Source organism: Carcharhinus amblyrhynchos, chromosome 4 (genome assembly GCF_965287045.1).
Source record: "Carcharhinus amblyrhynchos chromosome 4, sCarAmb.v2.hapA, whole genome shotgun sequence".
Classification (NCBI taxonomy): Eukaryota; Metazoa; Chordata; class Chondrichthyes; order Carcharhiniformes; family Carcharhinidae; genus Carcharhinus; species Carcharhinus amblyrhynchos.
In genome coordinates, this window is record NC_137327.1 from 101,837,428 (window position 1) to 101,861,857 (window position 24,430).

The following is a 24,430-nucleotide window of genomic DNA, read 5'->3' on the forward strand; positions in this document are numbered from 1 at the left end:
CCAATTTCCTTTGGGATCTTCTGTTCCTGACTGACAGAGAAATGGGCAGCACATCATCTTCTGTCTAACTCCGGAGAGCAGAATAGATGCAGAGTCAGGGGAAGGAGGAGACTTGGTCTGTTTTATGGCAGTAGCTGCCATAACGTAGAGATGCTAGCGTTGGACTGGGGTAAACACAGTAAGAAGTCTCACAACACAAGGTTTAAGTCCAACCAGTTTATTTGATAGTAATCTTGGCTATCAGCCTCTGCTCAGCGACTCTGCGCTGTCGTGTGTACATGCGACAAGTTCCACACACATGAGGATGGCCTCAACCGGGATCTGGGGTTCATGTCACACTATCTGTAACCCCCATGACTTGCCTGGGCTTGTGAAATCTCACTTACTGTCCTGTTTGGAGACAATACACATCTCTTTAACTTATGCTAATGCTATCTCCACTCACATTGTCTGCATCTTTAAGACTTGAATAGCAGGTTAGCTGCAAAGACTTGCATTCTAATCAGTATTCTGTAAACTGTGTGTGTATAGGCCTTTCTCTGATCAGAACCTTCCACATACCTGATGAAGGAACACCGTTTCCGAAAGCTTGTGGGATTACTATCAAATAAACCAGTAGCTGCCTTACTCAGCTAAGTTTTTAAAGGTCTGAATTAATGGTTGAATGGGTCACGTGGGTGAGTGGCTAGGTGGTTGAATGGATGAGTGGGTAGGTGGGTGAGTGTGTAGGTGGGTGAGTGTGTAGGTGGTGAATGGGAGTCGGGTTGGAGGCGCAGTCAGGTGGTCATAGGATTAATGAGGTCATGTGGGGAAGTTCAGGTCAGGCTGGGGTTGGGGGTCAGTGGGATGGTTGAGGGGTTTACCAGGTCAGGTCTGGGAATAGAGGGTTGGTTGGGGGATTTGTTGGGTGGGAGAATGGTTGGTTGTGTGGGGTTAGGGGTGCGGTCAGGTGATTGGGGAGGTAGCTTGGTGGTTTAGGGAATAAATGGATCAGGGGCATTGGCCAGGTAAAGTTTTTTAAAGTACAAAGTTTATTTATTAGTGTCACAAATAGGCTGAATGAAGTTACTGTGAAAATCCCTTTGTTGCTTGTTTGGGTACACAGGGAGAATTTAGCATGGCCAATGCACCAATGATTGTGGAAGGAAACCAGAGCACCCGGAGGAAACGCACGCAGATACGAGGAGAACATGCAGACTGCGCAGACAGTGACCCAAGCTAGGAATCAAACCTGGGTCCGTGGCCTTGTGGGGCAGCAGTGCTTACCACTATGTCACTATATGTGATTAGTAGAGTCGGGTCAGATGTGTAGTCAAGTGACCAGGGAAGGATTTTGGTGGTCAGGGGTGTTTGTGGATTGAGAATAGGGGTGTTGGTTGTAGAGCTATCCAGTTGTTAGACCAGTTTTTTTGGGTAAGTAACTAAGTAATTCATGTGGATCTAACCCAAGCCTTCATCCTGAGCTCAGGGTTGGAGACATTTGTGCAGAGTTCCGGGCAGCTGTCTGCTGGAAGCTTAAACTTCCAGAACAATGTTCGTGTAAGTCTGTGCATCAAAGTTTCCACAGGGTCCTGACATGCATCTTCCATTATACATCCAGGATGGGATTTTCCAGCCCTTCCAGTCCCAGTGAAGGTGACACCCCAAGCAGCAGTTTCCCCAGCAGTGGATCTGGCAAGTCATGCAAAACGCTGTAGACATCGGTAGGACTGGAAGTTTCTGCTGGCGGCCAATGCCGAACTCCTCCAGTGCCAGAAAATATGCCGTAAGGTTGGCGGGGAATCCTGTCTCCTGATGGTCTGGGAACTGGAAGATTTGGGCCATTTTTTGCTTTTTCTGCAGTTTTGGAATGATTCACGAATCATTACGGTCGTCGACACCGGTGGGATTTTCCCATTCCGTTGCCGGGAATGGAGATTTCGCTGGGCGCCAAATTCTCCAACCTTGCTGCAGCTGACACTATAGTGTGAATGGCCAATAAGATCATGCCCACAATCCTTATTTTGAGGCAATTCCCTGCAATTTTCACCAGATTGGTCTAGCTTGTGGAATGCAATGAGGTTGGGGAAAGTTATTAGGTTTCTCATTCACTGTACGCTTCCAGATACTTCTGGTTTAAATCCCTTGACTTACCTTCAAGCATCAGGGCAAGTTAATCTACTGCTTTATTTGGAGGGACAAATGCCCAAAGATACCCTAGGCTATCTCTAGTTTTACTGTACACCAACATATAGTGTACCTGACTTGGGAGTTTTTGGTGTGAACAGGCAACATGACCAAAATAGAATTCCTTCAAACTTAGACTGATGAGAACAGAAACTCATCTAATTTAAAAAATAAATGTACCTCTGATACAAACTAGGTCCAAGATGACTAACTACAGTGAGAGAAGCTCATCATAATTGGTTCCAAATCATAGAATGGAAAGTACTAGAAAGTTGCCTTTAGAATCATAACATCCCCACAGTGCAGAAAGATGCCATTTAGCCCATCGTGTCTGCACCGACCACAATCCCACCTAGGCCCTATTCGCGTGACCCTACATATTTACCCAGCTAATTCCCCTGTCATGAGGGTCAATTTAGCATGGTCAATCAACCTAACCCGCACATCTTTGTGGAGTAAGTTTTGGGAAATGTCATGGTCCAATCACATGCATTTTTTGAGTTGTGCTGTTGAAATATTGAGAACAGAAGCAGGCTCCTTTTAAGTATCACACTAAAAAAGACAAATAGTCAAATCCTCATCAACCTTCTAACAGAAACTTGCTTTCCTGCTTGAATGTGTGCAGCACGAGGTGAGAAAGGAAATGTTTCCTAAATGCCACTTGATCACTGGCTCAGTTAGTCACCTAGTCAGTTTGCAGTTGTCAGGAATGGACTCTGGGCAGCCAAGGTGCAACAGGTAGTCTCAAATCCTCAAATGAGTTATAATAAAAAGATTCAGATCATTCCAAGTTATAATTGTGAACTTATAACAATAAGATACAGGAGCAGAAGCAGGCCATTTGGCCCATTGAGTCTGTTCCTCCATCCAATGAGGTCATGACTGATCTGACATTAATATCTTCAACTCCACTTTCTTGCCTTATCCCCATAAACCTTGATTCCCATTCAGATTAAAAATCTGTCAATTTCAGCCTCTCACATCTAACCTCTATAGCCCTTTGCAGTAAAAAGTTCCACAGATTCATTTCTCTTTGAGAGAAGAAATTCGTCCTCATCTCTGTTTTAAATGGGTGACCCCTTACTTTGAGATTATGCCGTCTGGGTCCCAGACTCTCCCATAGTGGGAAACAATTTCTCAGCATCTATCCTGTCAAGCTCCCTGAGAATGTTGTATGTCTCAATAAGGTTGCCTCTCATTCTTCTAAACAACAGTGAGTACAGGCCCAAACTTCTTAATCTCTTTATAAGAAAATCCCTCCATATCCAGGATTAACCCAGTGAACCTTCTCTAGACTGCCTCTAATGCCAATATATCTGTTCATAGATACGAGGAACAAAACTGTCCACAGTATTCCATGTGTGTTTTGACACGTGCTTTGCTTTGTTTTAATAAGAGTTCCCTATTTTTATACTGCATTCCCTTTGAAATAAATGGGATCTATATAGGTCTGTGAATTGGAGTGATGGAATGCATGCAAGTACAGACTAGATAATATCATAGAGACCAGCTTCTTCACACACTGCTCTATGTTTTGTTGGCAGCCATGTCACTATGGATAGTACAGAAGATACCATGTGATAGGTTTCAACTTGTAAATCAGGTATTATACTAGCTGCCCGGCAACTACCTTCACTTCAGCACCACTACCTGAATCTTATGCTGGAAACCTCTGATTCTCCGGTCCCGCTGCAGTGAATGGAGATTTGGCTGAGCGCCATATTCTCTTTTTGCAGTGGTGATGGGGAATACGAGGCTGAAGAATCATGTTCTTAACCTGTGTGACAAGGAAATGAAAAGCAAGCACTTCTTGAATTTCGAATTCTGAATGATGGAATCTGAAAATCATGTTTATACGTTTATATGTTTCAATTTCACCAAGAAATAGCTAGGTACTAAAAATGGAAAATGTTATCCATTATTTACACTGATTCTGTTGATGCAATACCCAAATTACAAAAACTTTCAAACAGGAACTCTATTACTGATGAGAAATGTTTCTTTGTTCATTAATGGGATGTGGGCTTTGCTGTGGGGACATCATTTATTGCCCAGCCTATCTACCCTGGAGAAGTTGGTGGTGATTTGCTCCTTGAATGGCTGCAGTCCATATGATGTAGATACACCCACAGTGCTGTTAGGGAGGGAGCTCCAGGGTTTTGACCCACCAACAAAGAAGGGAATGGTGATATATTTCCAAGTCAGGATGGTGAGAAGCTTGGAGGCCAATGTCCAATTGGCCGAGGGGGTGAATGTTTGTGGATGTGGTGCCAATCCAGCAGGCTGCTTTGTCCTGAATGGTGTTGAGCTTCTTTAATGTTGTTGAAGCTACATTCATCCAGACAAATGGAGAGTATTCCATCACATTCCTGGCTTGTGCCTTGTAGATGATGGAGAGGGTCTGGGGAGTCAAGGGGTGAGTTACTCACTGGAGTATTCCTAGCCTCTTACCAGCTCTTGCAGCCACCATATTTTTATGGTTAGTCCAGTTCCGATTCTGGTCAGTGGTAACTCCAGGATGTTAATCATGAGGGATTCAGTGATGGTAATGTCAATTCATTGTCAAGAGAAGATATTAGATTCATTTTCATTTGAAATAGTCATTGCCAGGCATTTGTGTGGGTCAAATGTTACTTGCCACTTGGCAGATAGTGTCCAGGTCTTAGATCCTTAATTAAATTATAATTCGCTATTGCTTTGTCCAGAAGGTCGCAAAGTTTTGTTAATGCTTCATTGTAAGAATGTAAATTTGCCTTGGCTAGGACAAAAACCAAAGATGGGAGAAGAGCACTTGAAGTGTGACTGCCTTATATTTGGGAGATGATTTGGGATTTTTGTTGGGTCACATGATAACAGAGGCCATCTTAGCTCTTGCAAAAAGTATTGAAAAGGGCAGACAGTGGAGAGAAAAAGAAAATATCTTCAGCGACACAACCAAGAAGAACAGAGGGACAGAGAGACCAACAAGAACGGTTGTAATCAGCCAGACTGAAATGGGCCACATGACCATGAAAGAGAACTAAAGAAACTCCTCTCTTCCCATGAACTGATTCCATTTACCAAGCTTCCTGTGAAATAAACGTTTGGCAATTTGACAATGGAAGCCATCATACTGACAGAAACAACTCCACAAGCTCAAAATCTTCACTTCACACAACACAACGCCACAACTTCAAAACATCTCAGGCCTGTAATGAATATGGACTAATCTTGCTTTACATTTATAATTATTGTTTTATTTTTATTTCTAACTAACATTTGTGTGTGTGTAGTAACTTTATCTTTTCTTAGATAAATTTCAGAGCAATACAGTGAAATAAACTAAAGTTTTTTTAAGTAAAAAAAGCATTGTTGCTGGATTATCTTAAGTTGAATATCTCACTCCACAGATAAGAAAATACATAAACATACAAATACAATGTTCCCAGGTGACTTTGGGGAAACATCATTTAATTTGTTCGTGACAGCTCTATAAATGTGTATTGAGAAATTTTACAGAGGCACTGCCTTCTATAAATATTGGAAAGTTAGAAATTGATAGTCAAAGACATTCAGGTGTTGAGAAATTGAATATTTGTTAATTGAACTGTTCAGTACTGCAGATGACTGAGTTCCCCTAAAAGAATCCATAATGTAAACGAGACATTTAATTTTCTGAGTTTATGGCCCACTTTCATGTGTGTTTTCATCAGGAGAGCATGTAAAATATGTCAGGTGATTAGGTTATCTCTTCTCCTACCTATCCCTGACCCAATCTCCAAAATACAGAGGCTGCGTAAGATGTTCACCACCCCTCTTGGCTTTAGGTCTATTGATGCCCTCAGGTTGTTAATATTAAGCAATATTAATATTTCAGGGGTCTAGCATAATGAAGCCTTAAAGTGGAAGGAGTGAGCAGTAGATTCCCCTGCTTCCAATCTAAAATTCAACCTTACATGTTAAATATTGAGAAGTTCCTACCTTACAGGGACCTAGGTTAGATTCCACCCTTGGATGCCTGTGTGGAGTTTGCACCCCACCCTCCCCCTGTGTCTATGTGGGTTTCCTCTGGATGCTCCAGTTTCCTCCCACAGTCCAAAGATGTGCAGATTAGACGGATTAGCCATAGTGAATGCACAGGTTTACAGAGATAGGGCAGGAGGATGGGTAAGAAACTTTTTTGGAGAGTCAGTGCAGGCTCAATGGTTAGTATAGCCTCCTTCTGCATTATAGGGATTCTATCATTCTATGATTCCAACGCCCTGCCCAGTTGTATTGGACAGAACATTGCTGACTATTGTACACCATGGCTATTCCTATCTGTTTTGACTTTATATTTTCTCACCTGCAGCAATAGCTCCCGGAGCCTCTTGAGTTGTGACTCTAGCTGTTTGTTGTGATCTTCCAATATCTGCATCCTGGTCTCCAGCCGGGTCTTGTGTTGTCGGAGCAACCGAGCCTCAGCAAGAAGTTCAGTGTCTCGGGGGCTGAGAGGGGAATTAGGAGTTCCCTCTTTCACAGAAGAAGATATTGCTGCCTCTTCATGTTGCCATTTCAATCGTCTGTACTCTTCCTGCAAGATCCTTGGGAGAAATTATTTTTTAAAAATGTGATACATCAACCATTTGTATTTAATCTGTTTCTGTGAATCATCATTGATCTATGCTAGATGAGGAATGGAACAAAGCATTGGAGTTTGTATATTCATAACTCTGCTAACATGTAATTTTCTTGCTGCACTTGCTTATTTAAAGAAAATAATGCTTTCAGGTTTGTCAGTTTTCAAGTTGTCTGGCAGTTTTAGCAACAGGAGCACTGGACTACTAACCACAGTGTTTGCCATAAGCTTTCAAATTCCAGTTTTGAAGGACGTTCAAACTCACTTGTCCTCACTGAGAGTTTCACCAATGTGTTTTCGTCCAGTTCGCCACATGAAGTGTTGTGCAGCAGTAAGGTGCTCCATCAGAGGGTGAAAGGATAAACTAGTAGCACCCGTCCCACCCAGTAGAAATGCATCTCCTGTTGGCTAATCAAAGCAGCAATTGGCAGTAGCAACTGCAGTCTGCAGCAGTCATGTGGTCTAATTCCAAGCACTATTGTTTGTTTCACCAATGCAGCATCTTCCTTAAGGCTGCTAATAGCACCGTTGGAACTCTCTGTATCCGCGGCTGTCAGTCAATGGAATATTTTGCTCATGAAAGTCAGCAGAGTCCACATTGAGGAACAAATTGGTTTCATCTTTTTCGAACAATGTTAGCACCGAACATATGTAGGTTCAGAAAATGCTCTGCTAGTTCAGCTACACTATGAATTAAAGCTTCGCCTTCACTGTACCCATAGTGATATTTCAGCTTGTATGACACAGCAGAGGGTAAGTGCCAGGCTGCCCAAATCCCAAAGATAAACATGAATAAAAAACTGCCACAATGGTCTGCAATTTGTATATTATGAGTAGGTATCTGAAGTCAGGATAAGTAACTCTCAGATCATTTGTGATAATTTTATATATCAAAGATAAACATTCACTTTTGGAGGAAAAAGAAAACAACATTTTAAAGACAAGAACACCTTTATACAGTTAACAGTATTTCTATAAACATTGCCTAAAAGATTTTGGATTCGATAAACCCAGAGCTAGAACTCCCTTTTGATGGCAACTGTCCTTATAAATTTTCTGATCTATAAACTTCCAGGAACATGACCACACAATGCCCTGCTGCTCCATGGGAAAACTCACACTGCCCTTTGAGGGTGGTAGCAAAACTGGTGTTCAGAGATCTGGCTTCAGCGTCCTAGTCAAATCTCACAGCCTCACACAAACAGCTTTCAATCTCCCTATAAATATGTTTTTCCCTTTGAACTTCCTGTCTATTGTTTCTACAGCGTTTTAAAAGATCTTCATCCCGGAATTGATCAACCTTCTTTACTTCTGGCTGCTATATTTTGTAAAGTAAACTCATTATTTTGCCTCACACATTTAAGATCTCCCAGTTATATACACTTCTATTGAAATTCAACTGTAAACTTTAAAATCTCCTCTCTTGCCTGCTTAATGTAAATTTCTGGTAAAACTGCTTCCCTGACCCCCGTTCATTACCATTTCAACCACATGCCTCCACACTTCGTATATTGAAGTTTTCATTGTTACAGTTGACTGTCTCCAGTTTAATTAAACTAGTCACACCCATACTAACACACACAAGCTTGTTTCTTAGTATATGGTAATATGACAATGATATTGAACTCTCATTTTCATCACAGTCTTATGTTCTGTGAGTGAGACTGATTTTTTTTTAGCAACACATGTTTGATTATGTTGTTTTTTTTATAGTTTGGTCCCACACTAAAATAGGTTAAGTACGCTCAAAGTTCATTTCAGTTAGGACTTCTGTAGCTGAAAAGGAGAAGACTTTAATGTGAACAGTTTGGCCCAGAGTGAGATACAGATTCCAAAGAAGGAAGGACAATATCTAATCCACTACTTATCCTGTGCCTCTGAAGAATTTACTTTAACAAGCCTAACTTGTACTATAGATTTGACAGCAAGATGGTTAACACTGGACTATTCTTTGTGCTGATTCTTATGGGATACCTATAAACCTTTTGTCCACCCACATTTATGAAACATATGACAGAGTTTGCCGTACCTATTCTCATGCTCAAGGTGTCCAATGATAGCCTCCAGTTCAGTCTTTTCTTCAGTGTCCAGCACACTCAGGAGCTGGTTTGGATTGTGAGATGGATTTTGAAGAGGGTCTTGATCTGTTTCTGGGCTGAAATATTGAACGACCAACTGCTCATCATCTCTGCATGTACATAAAGAGTATGCTGTGAATTTTTCAATCACACAACATTGCTGTTGTTAACTCCATAGAGACCTACTGTAGAGTTAATCTGGTTTTGTTTATTTTCATTGAAGATAATCTGAAAATGGTGCTCTGATACATTTTTGTTCAGATTAATTTGGATGGACCTTAATGCATTAGTGTTTTGTCCCCTAGCTGTGTAACTGTGTGCAGCTGAAAACAACTAATAAAGATTGATGTGTCCTCAGTTTGACCCTATGTTTGATGGCAGCATAAAAGTACTTGGAAAATTGTACTGGAATGCCAAGGGTCAAGACAGATTTCTAATAGCCTAATACATTTGCAGAAACTTTGATTTAGTTACTGTTGGGTGACTCTGTTTTCGATCTGTGCATCGTGACAAGCGTTACAGAAAAATGATGCTATGTAAAACGCTCACAAATTAATAGTGCGGCAGGTATCCTCTGTACACATCGCGGACCAATACTGAATGTTAAGGAGTAGCTTTCATATCTGATGTATTGTTAATGTGAAAGCAGAGAACAGACTTAAACATGTGTCATTATTGCCTGACCCTGAACATAACTTTGTGCAGGCTTGGGAACCCAAATAAACATTACAGATTTCAAAGGCTTTAGATTGCATGTAATTGGTCGTTTCTTTTTAGCAAACTAATTGGTCTGGATAATGTGGAGTTATATCTAGTTAAGGGGATATTGGTTTTTACAGTGGCCTAAAGCTTTGCAAGCCAGTTGGGGTTATATTCATCCATATAGCTTCCATAACTATGGATGGGATTTTACGGCCTCGCTCATCCTGAAACCGTAAAATCCTGCCTGAGGTTAATGGACCTTTCCATGGTCTGTCCTTTGCCCATTCCGATTCCCATGGCAGGCGAGATGGTAAATCAGTCATCTGTCAACCACTATTATACTATTATTCCACTACTATTGTTGAAATGGAACCAACATCTACATTGCATTGAGAGTTTAATCAAAAGTTAAGTTGTAATGTAGACCTTTAAGTAAATTTAAATAATTATTCTCAAGTAGCTTTTCCTTCCAATTTTTGCTTATTGCACCTCCTTCTCTTGAAGATTCAGGAACATGGTGAGGTGAGATAACATGGGTACTGGCAGCCAATAACTTATTCAAGTGATCATTCTTCACAGATGAGTGCAAGTATTAATGGAAAAGTATTCTGCCCCCATTTGACAAGTACACATGTACATTGTCAGCAGGACTCACTGACTGTTAAGAAAGTGCAGAAATGGTGATCAGTTTGTTCTCATCATCCAATATTGTTGAGGCTAAATCATTGACTCCATCAGTGCCCCAACTGAGATTTGTTAACTCCGATGAAATTAAGATTCTTTCTGGATTTGTGTGGTTTATTTCAAACCACACTGTAGATTCATCTGCTGCAGTAGCTTGGCTTTCAATTTAACTTCTAGCTATCCCTACATCGTGATCCATTTGCATCACAACCCACATCTTTAATCACAATCACAGCCTTCACCCTCATCAATCTTTGGTAATATTTATCTATGCAAATTAGTGTCAACATTCTTTGGGCCTTGTATACTTCATCGTCACACTACAAATAATATTCCACATGACTGATACCTATCCTCTGTACACTGCCAGTGAAGAAGATGAACTTATTATTCTACTGTTTGTGGGAGCTTGCTAATATGCAAGCCAGCTGCAGTGTTTCCTTCATTAAACAGTGACTACACTTCACTTCAATAAGGAACTTCATTGGCTGTAAAGTACTTTGGGATACCTTGAAGATGTGAATGTTGCTATATGAATGCAAGTCTTTTTTAAAAACTGTTTCTTATTAGTGCTGCTTTTCATTTGTTAAACAATGGTAAGGCAAAATATCTTCATCTAATAAGTTATATGTTACAAATATTGCCATTTTCATTTGCAAAATTTGCTCACATATCTTTACCACTGTCACTAAAGGTGGGTGAAGGAAATGTTTTCACCTCTGTTTGTTAAAACACAGGTAGGGTGTGGCCCAAGGAAGAACATTTTCATTTTTGGTGAAGAGGCAAATCCAGATCCTATAATTTTTAAAGGATCCATTAACATAGTGAGATAATTTTACTAAAGGATGTTTTGGGCTGTTTTATTGAAAGCATTGTAGATTTGTTTTTAGATTGAGTCAGCTGTTGTGGTGAAATTTGTTACAACTGTCAAAGATGAGCAGAGTTTTCAGAGCAGATTGTTGCATTTGGATTGGCCAGAAGCCTCCTCAGTCAGGTGGAAACTCTTAACAAAAGACTTTTTTTTCAACTTTGCAGTTACAGAGCATCAATCAGATAGAGAAAATCCTCAAGAAAGAGCTGTGTGTTTGTAACGACCTTGAATTAATGCATCATGGCAGAGTTTTATACTCTATTGAGTGCCCTTTTCACTTGTTGTTTGTGCTTGGTTTGCAACAAAAAAATTGCCATGCCAAAATACTTACACACTTTCATCAGGTGAGAGACTGCCACTGAAGAAAGAACAGTTCTTACTTTCCATTTCAGCAAGCCTGAGAGGGAAGAAACAATGAATTGCTTTACTCAGTACATGTTTATAAAAAAAATATACTGGATGGGATTTTCTGGCCCTTTTCACATCTTCTGCTCCCACTAAAGGTGACTCCACGTGGCAGGTTCCCTGAGAGTGGGGTGGGCAAACCATTCAGAGCGCCATAGACCTCAGCAAGACTGGAAGATTCTGTTGACAGCCAAGGCAAACCACCTCAACTGCTGGCAAACTGCGGGGGTGGGGGGGGGGGGATGGAAAGTTGCAGCCATTGTCAGCTTGATATCAGGAAATAGATATGCCCTTCATGCTGCTCAGATCTTAGCAATCACATTTTTAAGCCAATATGTTCTACCCTGAAAAAGACCCACTCTGTTCCATTTAAGCTTCTATTTGAATATGTATTGTACCCAGCTATGATGATCTTAAATATCATAAAATGGGAAGTACCTGTACTCTTAATGGCCTAGTTCAGTCTCCCCTTTGTTACACCACCTTAATGTTTTAAAAATAATGTTTTAAATATTAGGTGACATTTTATTCCTCGATGTGAAGGTATGAGTTTCTTCTCCATGGCAATGTGAATACAGCTTTGGTGCTCACTAACCCAATCACCCAAACTGGCTTCCACTGCCAGCAGAGGATGTTTGGAAAATTCCAGTTGGCATCTTTCAATTTATCTGAATTAGGCTCTTAATGCACAATGGTTAGCACTGCTCCTGCATGGTACCAAGGACCTGGCTTGGGTCATTGCAGAATCTGCATGTTCTCCCCGTGTCTGCATGGGTTTTCTCCAGGTGCTCCAGTTTCCGCCCACAATCCGGAAGACGTACTGGTTAGGCGCATTGACCGTACTAAATTCTCCCTCAGTGTACCTGAACAGACACTGGAGTGTGGTGAGAAGGAGGTTTTCACTGTAACTTCATTGCAGTGTTAATGTAAGCCTACTTATGGCACTAATAAATAAACTTAAAAAAACTTAAACCTAATAGCTTGAATTTTCCTGACACGTCTGCCCCGGTTCCAGGGGTGGCAGGTCTCGGAGAACAGCATGCTCTGTTCACCTCGGGCGGGATCATACAAAACTTGGGCGGATGTGCTGGTAAAATTCCGCCCAATGAGTCTGAAGGGCGACTGCAATTTCTGGGCAGGGTGCCTCTTGGCCCCTGAGCTTGACTATGCAGAAATAACTTGGAGGTGGGAAGGAGCTGGAGAACGGACAGGTCAGCTGGTGGGGCTATTTTCACCATCCACTCACTTCCAAAACTGTCCTGATGGAAGCTGGAAATGCAGCCCATGAAATACAGATTGATAGGGACTTTGAAATGGGCCTGCTGTCCACCAATCTGAGATTTATTATTGAAGCAATGTGATGCAATGAGAGATTTTTTTCTTGGTGTGGGTAGTTCTTTAGTCTCCTCTTTCTCCAATCTGTCAGTCCCAATCAAATCCAAGTGGGTTACATCGACCCAGGTTTTGCCATTTTGAAAATGGCTGACAGAACTTACACGAAAAGCACGCAAGGATAGGTTGCTGCTTGATGCATTGGAAATGAATGTCTTCCCTCTTTCTTTCTTGCAGTAAGAGAAGGGGTTGTGGGAAATGGGAGCTGCAGATGTAAAATTACACCTCGAAACTTCTTAATCATGTGGTAACTAGCCTATGACACCTTGTGCCATTATACTGTCAGTGAGCTGTATTTCTGCCCCTCCTATATGTTGGAATACTCAAACTATTAGCGAATGCAAAGCTAAGGGCAGTTTGCAAATGTAATGCTGTTCAATATCAGTAACAGTTGAAGAAAAGAAAAGATGGTCTAGTGGTATTATGGCTAGACTATTAGTCCAGAAACTCAATTGATTTTTCTGGGGAGCTGGGTTCAAATCCCACTATGGCAGATGGTGAAATTTAAATTCAATAAAAATGTCTGAAATCAAGAGTCTACTGATGACCATAAAACCATTATTGATTGTCAGGTTCACTAATGTTCTTCGGGGAAGGAAATCTGCTGTCCTTACCTGTTCTGGTCTACATGTGACTCCAGAGCTACGGTAATGTGGTTGACTCTCAACCACCCTCTGAATAAGGGCAACTTGGGATGGACAGTAAGTGCTGGACATGCAAGCGACGCCCATGTCCCACGAATGAATGAATGAAAAGTATTGTCTGTTAATCACGATGATGTCCCCTTTCCAGGACCAATCATTTATTAGTGCCTCACAGTGGGTGCTTTCCACTTTACCTCAAGAAAAAGTCTGGGAATTGAAATATCTGGATGCTGCGTAATTGTTGATTAAAAGTTTGATTACTCTTGGCACATTAAATGAAATGTTATGCTAAAATAGTGAATTGGCCAAACAGATGTGAATGATTCCAATTAATAATTTAGTAAAATTGATTACATCCATGTTTTATAATGAATTCTGTCACAGTTCCCATCTACTTACCTGCTAGCATAGTGTTCAATCCTGGAGTGTGTATCTGCATGTGGCAACATTGGGGACGAGGCAGGCCTGAAACAGAAAATAGACACTAAGGATATATACCTGTTTGTATAAATGCAAACGTGCACACACAAACCAACTTGAATCTGCCATTCCATCTTTTTGGATTCAGTCGTGTGTTAGCTTCCAGGGAGGATCTAGTGTCCTTACCTGCCAAAAGACCATACGGCTCAATACATAAATACTCATATTGTAATGCTCCTCAATTCTTTTGAAGGTGGACTGAGTTGAGACTAAGTGAGGTGAGGCTTTACATTTAGCTACTTTATTTCATATTTAGGTGCACTTGCAAAGCAATAGTTATGATCAGATTAACTGGCCTGAATTTTCCCACAGGCAGAGTTGCTCTGTATGTTGTGAAAATGGCCACAGAGCATCAGATATTTCCAGCCTCCACCATGAAGGAGGAGTTGTGTGGGTTGCATTTTATTTAAGCATGGATCTTAAGGTCTGACCATGGTAGAAATGAGGTGAGCTGGCATAAGGGCTATAAGGGAAAAGGATAGTGGATGGGAGCATGGATTGGCACTTGATTGGCATTGGTGTTATCAAGAGCCATGGGGATGGTGGAGTGACGTAGGTTGGCATGGAATGTATGATGAGCCATAGGAGAAAGTGGAGGGGCATGAGGTGGCATGGGTTGGCATGGAAAATGAGGGTAAGGGTGAAGGGTAAAGGCTAGAGAGCTTTATTAATTCTTTTTTCCCCCAAAGCTGCAACAAAGTCCCACAGCACCAAAATGCGCCTTTCCATTCAGCCTATCTCTGACCCGGCAGTGCCTTTACTAACTCCATACTGTTTCCTGGGTCACCAGTACACTCTGCCCCAACCAGAAATTGGGATACCACGACATTTTTCGCAAACTGGATTAGCAGAATTGTCCAAAATCTGTGCTCCTGACGCAAGAGTGTAAGTTCAGACCACACATGATACAGCATCTTCATCAATAATTTAAAATAAAAGATAAACAGACTTCCCAACATGAGTGGGGCATCTTTGATGTTTGCTGGAGCAGAGAGAGAGCTAAGATTTTACCTGTTAAAAACCTGTTTAAAATAAGTTTAAAGCACTTTACTCTTTGTAGAACTGTTTAAAGCATTTATTTATTGTATTACTGCTTTAAGAATTCTGAGGGAGTGGTTAAAAGGCATTTGTGGACCAGCCTGCTTTAATTATCAAGGGGCCACACGCTGAAGCCTTCCATTGTTTGCTGGAGCAGAGAGAGAGCTAAGATTTTACCTGTTAAAAACCTGTTTAAAATAAGTTTAAAGCACTTTACTCTTTGTAGAACTGTTTAAAGCATTTATTTATTGTATTTACTGCTTTAAGAATTCTGAGGGAGTGGTTAAAAGGCATTTGTGGACCAGCCTGCTTTAATTATCAAGGGGCCACACAGTGAAGCCTTCCATTGTTTGCTGGAGCAGAGAGAGAGCTAAGATTTTACCTGTTACTCTTTGTAGAACTGTTTAAAGCATTTATTTATTGTATTTACTGCTTTAAGAATTCTGAGGGAGTGGTTAAAAGGTATTTGTGGACTAGCCTGCTTTAAATCAGCGCCAGGTTTAAAAGGAGGCCTGGTGTAGACAGCGGGCAGCGTCTGAGCGGGCAGCAGAGTGAGCTAATAGGGCTTAATATCAAAAAGGGCTGGAAGGAAAAAAGGCCAGGTGAGTTTGTTTGAAAAAACAAGGAAAAAAAAAATTTTTTCAAAACTACTACAGCAAGAAACAAGGAAAAATTTTTTCCCCATAAAAATTACAGTGAATAATGGAGGGGCATGTGATGTGTGGTTTCTGTATGATGTGGGAACTGGTGGACCCCAGGGTCCTTCCCAGTGACCATGTCTGCAGTAAGTGCAGGTTGCTGGAAGAGCTCCAGCTCAAGGTGGATGAGCTGGCCTCTGAGCTACAGACACTGAGGCTCATCAGGGGGAGAGAGGGTGCCATTGTCAATGGGGTGCAAGTGACATCCACCCCCCCTAGACTGGCTAAATCTAAGGGTCAGGGACAAAAGGGGGCTGCTGGGAGGAGGAAGGGGGGTGAGGAGCGGAGGCCTCAGCCTCTTAATCTGCATAACAGGTTTGAGGTTCTTGCTTCCACTCTGGAAGAGGACGGGGCAGGTGAGGTTGGTGAGCAAACTGCACACGGTACAGTGATGCAGCAGGACATAGGCAAAGAGAAGGGGAAAAGGAACGTAGTAGTGATTGGGGATAGTGGGGTGAAGGGTATTGACACTGTCCTTTGTCACAATGACAAAGTGCACAGAAGGGTGTGTTGTCTGCCTGGTGCTCGGGTACAGGATGTCGCAGCTGGGCTGCAGAGGAATCTGGAGTGGGAGGGTGAGAATCCGGTCGTTGTAGTACATGTGGGTGCCAGCGACGTAGGCAAAGTGCGGACTGAGGATCTGGGAAGGGAGTATGAGAAGCTGGGAATGGACGGAAGATTGGAAAACGGCTAATGTTACGCCGTTGTTTAAGAAGGGTGCCAGGCAAAAGGCGGGGAATTATAGGCTGGTTAGTTTAACGACTGTAGTAGGTAAAATGTTAGAATCCGTCATTAAGGAGGAAATTGCGAGGCATCTTGAAGGGAATTGCTTGATAGGGCAGACGCAACACGGTTTCATTAAAGGGAAGTCGTGTCTGACAAATTTACTGGAGTTCTATGAGGATGTGTCTAGGGCAGTGGATAGAGGAGAGCCGGTGGATGTGGTCTTTCTGGATTTTCAGAAGGTGTTTGACAAGGTACCTCACAAGAGGTTATTGCAGAAGGTCAGGGGACATGGAGTTGGGGGTAGGGTGTTAGCGTGGATAGAGGATTGGTTGTCAAATAGGAGGCAGAGTGTGGGGGTCAATGGGTGCTATTCGGATTGGCGGTTGGTGACTAGTGGGGTGCCCCAGGGGTCGGTGCTGGGGCCTCAGCTATTTACCATTTGTATAGATGATCTGGAGGAGGGAACCGAGCGTAGGGTGTCGAAATTTGCTGATGACACCAAGATTGGGGGAAAGGCAAATTGTGCGGAGGGTGTGGAGAGTCTGCAGAAGGATCTAGATAGGCTGGGCGAATGGGCCAGGAAATGGCAAATGGAATTTAATGTTGGCAAGTGTGAGGTGGTCCACTTTGGTAGGAAGAATGGTAGGAAGGACTATTACTTACGTGGCGAAAAACTGCAGCAGGCGACGGTGCAGAGGGACCTCGGGGTCCTTGTGCATGAGTCGCAAAAACCCAGCTTGCAGGTGCAGCAGGTGGTCAGGAAGGCGAATGGGATGCTGGGCTTCATAGCGAAGGGGATTGAATATAAAAGTAGGGAGGTCTTGCTGCAGCTGTATAGGGCATTGGTGAGGCCGCAGCTGGAGTACTGTGTGCAGTTTTGGGCGCCGCACCTGCGCAAGGATATTTTGGCCTTGGAGGGAGTGCAGAGGAGGTTTAAGAACATAAGAACATAAGAAATAGGAGCAGGAGTAGGCCATCCAGCCCTTCGAGCCTGCCCTGCCATTCAATAAGATCATGGCTGATACCGGAGTTGAGGGGGTTGAGCTATGAGGAGAGGCTGAATAAACTAGGCTTGTACTCGTTAGAGTTTAGAAGAATGAGGGGAGATCTCATTGAGACGTATAAGATGATGAATGGGATGGATAGGATAGAGGTGGAGAGACTGTTCCCGCTCAAAAAAGACAGTAGGACTAGGGGGCACAGCCTCAAGATAAAGGGGAGGCGGTTTAGAACGGAGTTGAGGAGGAACTTCTTCACTCAGAGGGTGGTGAATCTCTGGAATTCTCTGCCCGTTGAAGTGGTGGAGGCTGCCTCGCTAAATATTTTTAAGAAGCGGGTTGATGGGTTCTTGATAAGAGAGGGGATTAAGGGTTATGGGGAGAGGGCGGGAAAGTGGAACTGAGCCACGACAGATCAGCCATGATCTTATTGAATGGCGGGGCAGGCTCGAAGGGCTAGATGGCCTACTCCTGCTCCTATTTCTTATGTTCTTATGTTCTTATGACTTGAACACTAGGTTTCATAGCATTTTCAAGCTCTTAAGCAAAGTCCATTACAGTTTTGTCTAACAAACCTGATGACCCTTGTAGTCTTCCTGTCCCCGAATCCTTTTCTGCATTCCTGTCTTTTTCTTATTTACACACTCTTTATCAATTGAGATCAAAGAGATTGATTACCTGCAACCTTCACTCCCTAGTAGCAATGTGCTCCAAAGATGGCAGCTGGCCAGGATGCAACTGAACCCAGCTTTATTCATTAATAACACTTGACACATATTGTAAAGGTAATTTTTAAAATAGTCCTCCAATTTCTTCCACAGACTCAGTGGGTGGATAAACCCTAACCTGTACAGATGAGGAAGGACTTACATCTGGTGTTGAGTTAGCTGATTTCAGCCAGTGGATACTATATTTGGCTTCAGCATCCCATGGGCTTGCGATAGTAAAGTATAGAGCTACATAGGAGCTTCTGAAATTGCACACAACTGTGCGTTAATATTTTTAGGGCAGAGAGAAAGAAAACTTATCAAGTAGATAATGTTTCAAAGAAAATTACTCACCATTAGAGGAAATAAATAATTCAAAAACTTTTCATTCAAGGTGAAAGGCAAAAATGCTAGGGAGAAAACGTTGTCCTGATAGGTTTGACTTACGTGTCAACGCTGTCTCCCTCCATCACTGACTGGACAGGCAGGTATCCTCTCTGTGGGTGTTTACTGAAGTACTGTTTGGTTCTAAACTTGTTTTTCAACGTCTTGGCAAAGTCCCGCACATTTTCTCCTGATGTTGTCTGGGGGAAGAGCAAAATGATTTAGGTACCAATTGATGCAGTCAAATAAAGCACTTTTTTGACCAATGGGGTTTGGGTATGAATCAAGGTGAATGTCTACTCACTATGATGAACTGGAGCAAAACTAGTCAGAAGCAGTTTCACTGCAGTTTCCCCTTAGCATAATTATGCAGTAGAAGACTCAGCTTGTCAATTCAATACAGAAATTTCACATTGGGAAACAGAAATCTGGTATTATTTAGCTAAGACCAAGCATAGAATTCTTTTAGTCAAGGTGATGCACCAGCTTTTTGGCTACAGTGGGAAATGCATAATGCTCATGGTGGAGTAGTGCTTTCTGTGGGTTTGTTTATAATGATACATGTTACTTACAGGGGCACAGTACTCCATGATGGGGTAGTGCAGTTTGTGACCTTTGCTTGCCCTTCCTGTCAAGAAACATGTTTGGCAGATGTCAACATTAAACTGCTTCAAACTGCGGTATCTGAAGCAGAAAAGATAGATTTTAGAGATAGTAAGGATCAGAAATTAAACATGAAACAAGAATCAAATGAAAAACAATTCTGCAACAGCAAAAATGAAAAAAAAAATACACAAAGGTATCTTTGTTCACAAAAATGTTAAGCTGGCATTAATGGACAGATCTAATTGCTAGCCAATGTCAACAAGAACCAATAGATAGACAAGATTACCAGTGTGAGCACTGACAATGAACATCAGTGTCAAAGTATATACCAACTTGCAAGAGCCCAGTGCCAAAGCAGGCAGCAGGCACAAGCAAGAATACCAGTTCATAGAATCAAAGAATCCCTACGGTGCAGAAAGAGACCATTCAGCCCATTGAGCCTGCACCAACAACAATCCCACCCAGGTCCTATCCCCATAACCCCACGTATTTACCCTTGCTAGTCCCCTGATACTAAGGGACAATTTACCATGGCCAATCAACCAAACTTGCACATCTTCGGACTGTGGGAGGAAACCCACCAAGACACAGAGAGAATGTGCAAAGCCACACAGACCGTCACTGGAGGCCAGAATTGAACCTTGGTCCCTGGCACTGTGAGACAGGAGTGCTAACCATTGTAACACTGTGCCGCCCATTCAGTTCAGCATAAATGAGTCAGTGACTGTCTTAACATGTTAACTCCTCACTTTACCTTGTTAAGATTTGCTATAGCATTCCTCACTTAACGGAAACATAATTAAAATATACAATTGGATAAAGAGGATGCTTCTATTACAATGCTATTTCCATTAAGAGTTGTCAACTGGATTAGTTTCCAATATTTATCAGTATATAGTTAACAAGAAATAATCTACAACATAAGGTTCACTCAGTCGGTGGAAAATGAACAAGATGGTGTTTGCATTTGCTTTCTGTGAACCTTGCCTTCCATTTCTCTTCTTGAAGCCCTACCTCATAATTTATGAAATTAAGCTCTCTGACTGATTGCTCAGTCCATCTGACTGTCCATCTTCCCAGGGATTTTCCAATGCACTGGGAAGTAGAGTTTACAAACAGTCAGATGCAAAATAAGAAATAAGAGAAAAAGGAAAGATAATTAGTGGAAAAAAAAGAAAAGTGAGGGAGTAAAGAGATAAAACTGTATGGATGTGAAGGAGAAAGAGAGAGAAGTGAGGGAGACAAGAGCAAGTGAAAGAGAAAGAACGCTAAGGCTGGAGGAAGAGAAAAGATGTGAGAAACAAAAGTTTCCACTTGTGGAGGAGAGCAAAGCTGAGGCCATAAAATAGGGAGGTTGTGAATAAATTCACCTGGGCATTCAGACAAAACTTCCTCACTGAAAGAATGGATAGAATGTGGAACTCATTGCTGCAAGAAGTGATTGATGTGAATGGCATGGATGTATTAAGGGGAAGCTGGATAAACATGAGGGAGAAAGGCCGGGAAGCAGGGTGGGAAGAAGCTTGTAAAGCATAAAATCCAGCACACATCTGAGTAGGTTGTTCCTGCGCTTTGCATTCTATGCATTTTGAAAGTGAGAAAATATGTAAATCAGACCACAAGAAACAAAAATCAAGAAACAGAATTGTAACAGGCAAGGAAGCAGAGAAACTCAAGATCGAGAGTAAGAGCAATGAGTGAGTGTAGAATGAATGAAGAAGGAGAGAGAGAACTAGGAATGAAAGATTTACTACTACCAGTACTTTTATTTTGAAGCCAACAGGCCCATAGATGTTTGAGAAATACTAAACCAGATACTTCTCAAATTATCAAGGATAATAATTGGTGGGAACATATGAACCAAAGACATGTGGACTTGGCACTGTGTAGCCAATTATTATTTTGTTGATATGTGCCTCTCTGCTTTCTCCAAATCAGCTTTGCCTAGAATCAAACATCTCGATTAAAGGTCACGAGAACAGGATCATTTGTAATTCCGCTGCTAACTTCTCTTTGTCATATCCACTGGGTTTAACAGCACCAGAGTAAAATGGAGAAGCAGAGTACAATATATATTTGTTTAAATGAATGACCTAATAAAAAATTAGATACCTGTAAAAAGTAATTGGTTTTATTTACCTACCTAAAGCCTTTGATGGGGCATTGCTTGCAGATGTGACATTTGGCTTGGTGCTTTGCAGCTTCTGCAGTTATTAAACGGTGCAGGACAGGCAGCCAGACCATCGACTGAGGCTCCAATCTCATCCACTCCAGGAAGTGGGTGGCTTCAATTATTGGCTTATCATTAACCTGGAGACAGCACAGTAAAGGACATGCTACAGACATTGTGTTGATGCAATCTTCAAGTCCAGACTGTGTACATACTCTCCAGCCTTGATATTCTGATATGCGTTACACAGGTGCCAGGCTTAAGCCATTTATTTTCAATGAGTTAACTGTGGCATTGAAAGAATGCTGATCGGAAATCTAGTATTTAGTGTCACAGGAAGGGTTATATTTTGTTTAATATTCCAAGAGATAAATGTAGACAGCAATAATAGAAGTTTCTGCATGCAAGATTTTATCGAACACAGAAAATGCAACAATGTGAAATGATTGGCACTATGAAAAATATATGTTCAAATAGAATGGGACAGAAATGTTGATGCAGGAATGCAAAACGATAACAGAAAATTCAATGGGGTTTTGTATTCCACATGTCAGAGTAAATCAGAAAGTGCTGAAAGTATTAGGAGAGGAGGGAGAAGCCAGCGTGCAAGAGGGATCATGTCAGAAGCAGGTAAGAAGTTTGTTTCTGAAAAAAGAGTTTGAGAAGTTAGGAATTAGATTAAGAAAAATGCTACCCCCTCAGCTCAGCAGCCTGCCAGGATGACACTCCACCATCTCCAACCCTAAAGCCAAGGTTTAAACAAGCTGCCATGGCAGCTCCCCACCCCCTCCACCACACTACTCCATCTCCCCACCCTGCTGTGACCCAGTACAATTGGCCAGACGTAGTCATGCATTCAACCAGCAGGCATCAAACATTCAGGATGCGCAGAAGCTCATAAAATATATGTAAACACAAACCCAAATATTAATGTGAATGTACCCACAATCATACAATGATTTTTTGATATCCATGTGCACTTATTTTCATAATGCCTCAAAGAAATCATGGACCACATTCCTTGGCCTCCTCAGCATTGGCTTTGCAGGTGGAGGCCCATAAAATGCCAAGGGTGCTGTGCCTACCCCTACCCACCTAATCTGCTGCAATCTTCTCAGCAGTGAGGGTGGTTTGGCCAACCTGCCCACTCATGGGCTAATTAAGACCCTTAAATGGCTACTTAATGGCCACTTAAGGTCCTCATCCCACTGGGATTTAGCAGGGGCTGCATTCTTAACTGGCCCAGCTCAGGCTGCTTTCCTCCCTGACCATTTCCCATCCAACATGGCCTGTCTACCCAATTCCCCTGTGCGGGAGGTGGGGGGGTGCAGGGGCTTCAAGCTTGACCTCAGCGATGCCAACCACCCTCTCCCCCCACCATGTACCTTTCACTCTGGCTTCAACTTCTTGGCGTTTGGAAGTACATAGATTTGCAGCAGTAGCCACTGCTCCCACTGGCACTGCTAGGACCAGATTGCAGGCCCTTTTATTGGCTGGCAAGTCTCTGGGTTGCCACAAGTGGGCAGGAGTCCTGCCTTAAACCAACCCAAGAGTTAGGTTGCTGGGGGTGAGCTCCCCCTTGACTTTTTCACTGGGGAAACTGAGCCCTACGTATATGAACAGATGTTTTGTAATTGTTTCATAGGATGCAAGTGTACATTCCTGGAAATCCAAGAAAAGCAGAAGACCCCAAAGATAACAATCCCATAATTACTTGCATATACTATCCAGTATCAAGCAACTGATTTTAGAGAGGTGAGTGAATGGTTGAACATTGGGACTGAATTATACTCTTCCTATTCCAGGTCTGTTGATGAAAGGCTCCTCCTTCACCCTCACCCATTTCTCTGGAGTGGTGGTGAATATCCAAGGTATTCTCCTGCCAAGATTCTTGCCATCAACAAGGAGCCAATGTTGCCAGAGAATTATTCTGGCAGGATTAGTCATCTGCAGCAGCTGATGAGTCAGGGAAAATATGGGATAGAACATAGAACATAGAACATTACAGCGCAGAACAGGCCCTTCGGCCCACGATTTTGCGCCGACCAGTTACAAAACAATGACCCACTAACCTAAACCAATCCCTTTTCGTCCATAAACCTATCCACGGATCTCTTAAACGCCCCCAAACTAGGCGCATTTACAACTGCAGCAGGCAGGGCATTCCAATCCCTCACCACCCTCTGGGTAAAGAACCTACCCCTGACATCCGTCCTATAACTACCCCCCCTTAATTTAAAGCCATGCCCCCTCGTGCTAGATTTCTCCATCAGAGGAAAAAGGCTATCACTATCCACCCTATCTAAACCTCTAATCATCTTATATGTTTCAATAAGATCCCCTCTTAGCCGCCTTCTTTCCAGCGAAAACAACGCCAAATCCTTCAGCCTCTCCTCATAGGACCTCCCCTCCATACCAGGCAACATCCTGGTAAACCTCCTCTGCACCCTCTCCAAAGCCTCCACATCCTTCCTGTAATGTGGGGACCAGAACTGCACACAGTACTCCAAGTGCGGCCGCACCAGAGTTGTGTACAGTTGCAACATAACGCTGCGACTCCTAAATTCAATCCCCCTACCAATAAACGCCAAGACACCGTATGCCTTCTTAACAACCTTATCTACTTGATTCCCAACTTTCAGGGATCTATGTACACATACACCTAGATCCCTCTGCTCATCCACACTATTCAAAGTCCTCCCGTTAGCCCTGTACTCGACACATCTGTTATTCCTACCAAAGTGAACTACCTCACACTTCTCCGCATTAAACTCCATCCGCCACCTCTCGGCCCAGCTCTGCAACCTGTCTAAGTCTTCCTGCAAACTATGACACCCTATGAAAAACTATGACACAGGTCTTAAGGTGAAAGACAGATGGACAGCTTTTATGCCTGAGGCCTAATGGGAATGGGAAGTTCCTATTATGCGCCATGTCATTCAGAGGAAAGTGGCATTCCATACTGTCAGGACCACCCAACATCCCCCTCATACTGGACACTGGACGCCATCGATGATATCATTGGATGACTGGAAGTTGGAATGAATGGCTGGGACCTACTTCTCTAAAGCAATTTATAAGTGA

The 24,430-nt window shown here is 42.4% G+C and overlaps 1 protein-coding gene across 1 annotated transcript in view; it reads right to left on the reverse strand.

The window, feature by feature from the left end:
* Positions 1 to 18,629: 18,629 nt before the first annotated feature.
* Positions 18,630 to 24,430, reverse strand: part of drp2 (dystrophin related protein 2) — a 49,729-nt gene continuing 43,928 nt past the window's right edge. Inside the window, exons 13-15 of the mRNA XM_080188243.1 lie at positions 21,320 to 21,486; positions 19,143 to 19,254; positions 18,630 to 18,770 (exon numbers count right to left, since the gene is read on the reverse strand). Of these exons, the coding sequence (XP_080044369.1) occupies positions 18,630 to 18,770; positions 19,143 to 19,254; positions 21,320 to 21,486 (420 nt within the window). The remainder of the gene's footprint in view (positions 18,771 to 19,142; positions 19,255 to 21,319; positions 21,487 to 24,430) is intronic.